This window comes from Halyomorpha halys, unplaced genomic scaffold (assembly GCF_000696795.3).
Source record: "Halyomorpha halys isolate HHAL.00 unplaced genomic scaffold, Hhal_1.1 Scaffold231.1, whole genome shotgun sequence".
Taxonomy (NCBI): domain Eukaryota; kingdom Metazoa; phylum Arthropoda; class Insecta; order Hemiptera; family Pentatomidae; genus Halyomorpha; species Halyomorpha halys.
In genome coordinates, this window is record NW_027114318.1 from 1,122,437 (window position 1) to 1,126,433 (window position 3,997).

The 3,997-nt window shown below is 31.4% G+C and overlaps 1 protein-coding gene across 1 annotated transcript in view; it reads left to right on the top strand.

The window, feature by feature from the left end:
* LOC106679913 (very low-density lipoprotein receptor) overlaps positions 1 to 3,997 on the top strand; it is a gene marked incomplete in the record, with an annotated part of 66,885 nt that overhangs the window by 6,779 nt on the left and 56,109 nt on the right. Inside the window, 1 exon segment of the mRNA XM_067051509.1 lies at positions 2,002 to 2,124. Within this exon segment, the coding sequence (XP_066907610.1) occupies positions 2,002 to 2,124 (123 nt within the window).

The window sequence follows — 3,997 nt, forward strand, 5'->3', positions numbered from 1 at the left end:
TATATATATATATATATATTATTAAATGATCAAAAGATCACAATTTTTAAAAAATAGACTATATTTTTAAAATTATGAAGTCATTTTGTCTACTTATCTTCTAATACCCTCATATTGTATACATCTTTGAATATATAAATACTCTAATTTTTGGTTATACAGAGGGAAATATCTTCGGCCTTTAAGATTAAAGGCCGAAGATAACACCCTCCATTATTACTCCCTCCTCCATCTCACACAAAGAGTTTAATAAGTTGATTTTTGCATAAAATATTTTTATAACCCCATGAAAGTATTTACATTTACTGATTCTTTACATGATCTATCTTCTTGGAGACATGCTACATGAATGATTTGTCAGAATGCATTGGTGGTATTGTAAATTTGTGGTAGAAATATTATAAAATTAAATATATATTTAAGGCAATATAATAGGCAGTAGTTTAAAATGAATTAGCTGGCTTGATATTATCATTCCAGAGTTTGTTTTTCATTCATAGTCAATTTACTTTACTTTTCTGTAATTCAATCCTAACATTTATTTAAGCATACACACACATATATTTTTGTGTAAATATAAATATAATTAAATGATTCATTATTGAAATGCTTCTAACTTTGGGCATCTTCCAAACTGAAACTTACTATTAAATCATATTCTTGGATACAAGGCTCAGTTGTTGCACTAAGTATAACTGGTCATAATTAAATTTTGATCAAATTAAAAATATAAACTAAAAAAATTAATTGCAATTTTTTTCGAACAATATAAATACAAAATTAATTTTAGCCATAGAGTTGAAAGTAGAGGTTAGAACAAGAGACAGGATTAAAAAGTACTATAACATTGACTAAGGTTGTTTGGAAATCTCCTTAGAATGTAGAATTATTGCCTTGCCAGGGGAGCCTCATAACTGAAGTAGAAAGGAAAAGGCCTGAATTTTTCACCAGAATTATTTTTGAAGTAGTCTAGAATGCTTTCTGGACAAGAGAAGAGAGAAGAAAGTTTGTAGAAGACTGAAGCACCTGAAAGTAACTACTTAAGTTGAAACCTCCCATTCCCATGGAAAAGAGGAAAATGATTATTATTGCTTCATTGTTATTATAATAATAATTAATATGAAAGCCTAAAAATTACGAATAAAACATTTCATTCTTTAATATACTATAATCCTTTAAGTGATCACATCTACTCAACTCATAATATGTTATAACCAAATCTAATTTAGTGATTATTATTATTTTTAAACTTCTTGGAAATACCTGAAAAAAAAAAACAAGTCATAGATCAATTTAATTTTTAATTAAATTAAAACTCTTCTAACAATGCTCACAGTTTAGAGCAGCTCTGTCCTGTGAATATATTCCAAGGTTTTACTGGGAAGATTCAGTTATCTAATGGTGTTTAGAATCATTTTAGAAATTATTATTACTTTATCTTTCACCTTTTTCAAAAAATTTATATTGGTATTATTTGTTTTAATGAATTTTGTCTCATTTAGACTTACCTCCTGCATTAATAAAGTAAATATTAATATGTCATAATATGTATATATATGAGTAAAAACTAACTATTTAATGCACAATTTTATAAATTAATAATAACATTATATATTATTAAATAAAATGAATAATCTCTGTTATATTACTATGCTTCTAATGAAGATATTCATTCCTATATCTTTTTAAATCTTTTAATATTTCATACAACAAGAAATTATTTAATGCACATTTGTGATTTAGTGGTTAGAAATGGGTATGTAATCTAATTTAAATTACTTAGAACTATTTTATAGCTATCACTAATGGTATTCAAGACACAAGAACATTTCTATATAATTTGAATTAATTTGCATCATTTTGAAGGGTTAGAAGGTAAAAATAAAAACTATGTAAACAGAAAATATAGGTTTAAAATAGTATTGGCTTATTTAAATCTGTTTAAACTCAATAAAACATTGTTATAATAATTACTTCTTTCATACACATATTTTGTTTTAGTACCAACTACTTGTAAGGCAACCGAATTCCAGTGTGATAACGGCCGATGTATTCCTTCAATGTGGCATTGTGATAGAGAGAAAGATTGTCATGATGGTAGTGATGAAAATCCAGAAGTATGCGGTAAGAGATAAGAGTTTGATGAACAATTTTTTTGAGTTATGTTTATATTTTTTAAAACTTTAGAAAATTAATGAATACTTTTTCAGCATTCATGAGGAAGTGTTTATTTCCCAGTATATTATTTTTCAATTGTGATAAGTATGTCACATGTTTTGTTTTTTTCATTTTTATTACATAATCTGAATATGTGTACTAAAAGTATATGTTATTGCTTACTATTTGTTTTCATATGATTGGTATACATGAACTAAATAGCTACAAAAGCTGAACCAAATAAAATAAATGTGACTTGTACTCTTTGTACCTTTCACAACAGATATAATAGACCAGATAAGCAACTCGATTATTGGAAAATATTCTTGTATTATCATATAATACATTGGTCCCTACCTTGACGAACTTTCCCTTTCCTTAGAACCCATCTATTCACTTTTATCCATTGATGACACCATGTCATGTCGACCATCGAATGCCTATCCTCAAATCTCCTTAAATTCCTAAACCAACACGCTCCTCTTAAAACCCGTACCTTCAAACGCTCTCCGGCTCCCTGGATCAACTCAGAAATAAGAAATTTAATGAGAAAACGAGATGCTGCCAGAAGACGCTTCAGACGCACCCAAAGTTCAGAGCACCATTCCAGCTTTAAGTCTCTCCGAAACCTTACCCAAACAACCTTACGCCGCGCAAGGAGCAGTACTTTCACAACATCCTATCCCAAGCACCTGATCCTAAACCTAAATGGAAAATCCTTAAGAACCTCTCCGTTATCATTCCTAAATCCTGTCCATATTACCCAGTTGATCCAGATGAGCTTAGTACTTTCTTTGTTGCTCCTTCTCCTTCAATAACCTCATGCAAATTTTCATCTCTTCACATCCTCTGAAATGCCATTTGATACCAATAACTTTTATTTCCTAAATGTTTCTCCAGATGATTTAATCTCAGCAGTCCTCAAGTCCAGAACTAACGATTACGGCCCAGACAATGTTCCTGTAAAGATAATCAAACTTTATCTCCCTGCCATTCTTCCAGCCTTCCTACACATTTATAACTTCTCCCTTCAAAATTCCGTTTTTTCCCAAAGCCAGGAAGAAAGTCCTTGTCCAACCATTGAACAAAGTTCCTTCTCCTTATTCAGTTTCTGACTTTAGGCCAATATCCATTCTATCCAATTTGGTCAAGCCACTAGAAAGATTAGTCCACTCCCAACTTAATAATTTTCTCGAGCAAAAATCTCTCCTTAATCCTTTCCTATCCGGTTTTCGCTCCCAACATTCCACACAATCCGCTTTATTGAAAATTTCCCAAGACCTCCAATCTGCTACAGACAACCATCAAATAACAATTTTAGTTCTTTTTGAGTTTTCTAAGGCTTTTGACACAGTTAGTCATAAGATCCTCCTTAATAAACTTCAAAACCTTTCCATGTCAAATAGTGTCCTAAAGTGGTTCCTCTCCTTCCTGTCCCATCGTTCCCAAACAGTCGTCATTCTGAACAAACCTCTTTCCTCTCCCCTGCATCTGTCACAAGGTGTTCCTCAGGGCTCCTCACTTTCACCAACCCTTTTCTCCATTTATATCAATGATCTTCCTGATTCCATTCACCACGCACAATACCACCTATACGCAGACGATCTACAAATCTATCTGTCCTTCTATCCCTCCGAAATGCTTGAGGCCATCCAAAAGATACAAGAAGATATTGACAGCATCAACTCATGGGCGTCTAACAATGATTTGAAGCTGAATGGCAAAAAAAAAATTAAGGCCATTCTTATTGGTTCTAAGCGCCTCCTTCATACTACAACCAACCGATTCACTTCTATCCTACAATAAAAAACCTTGGTGTCACCTTTGATCAACACCTCTC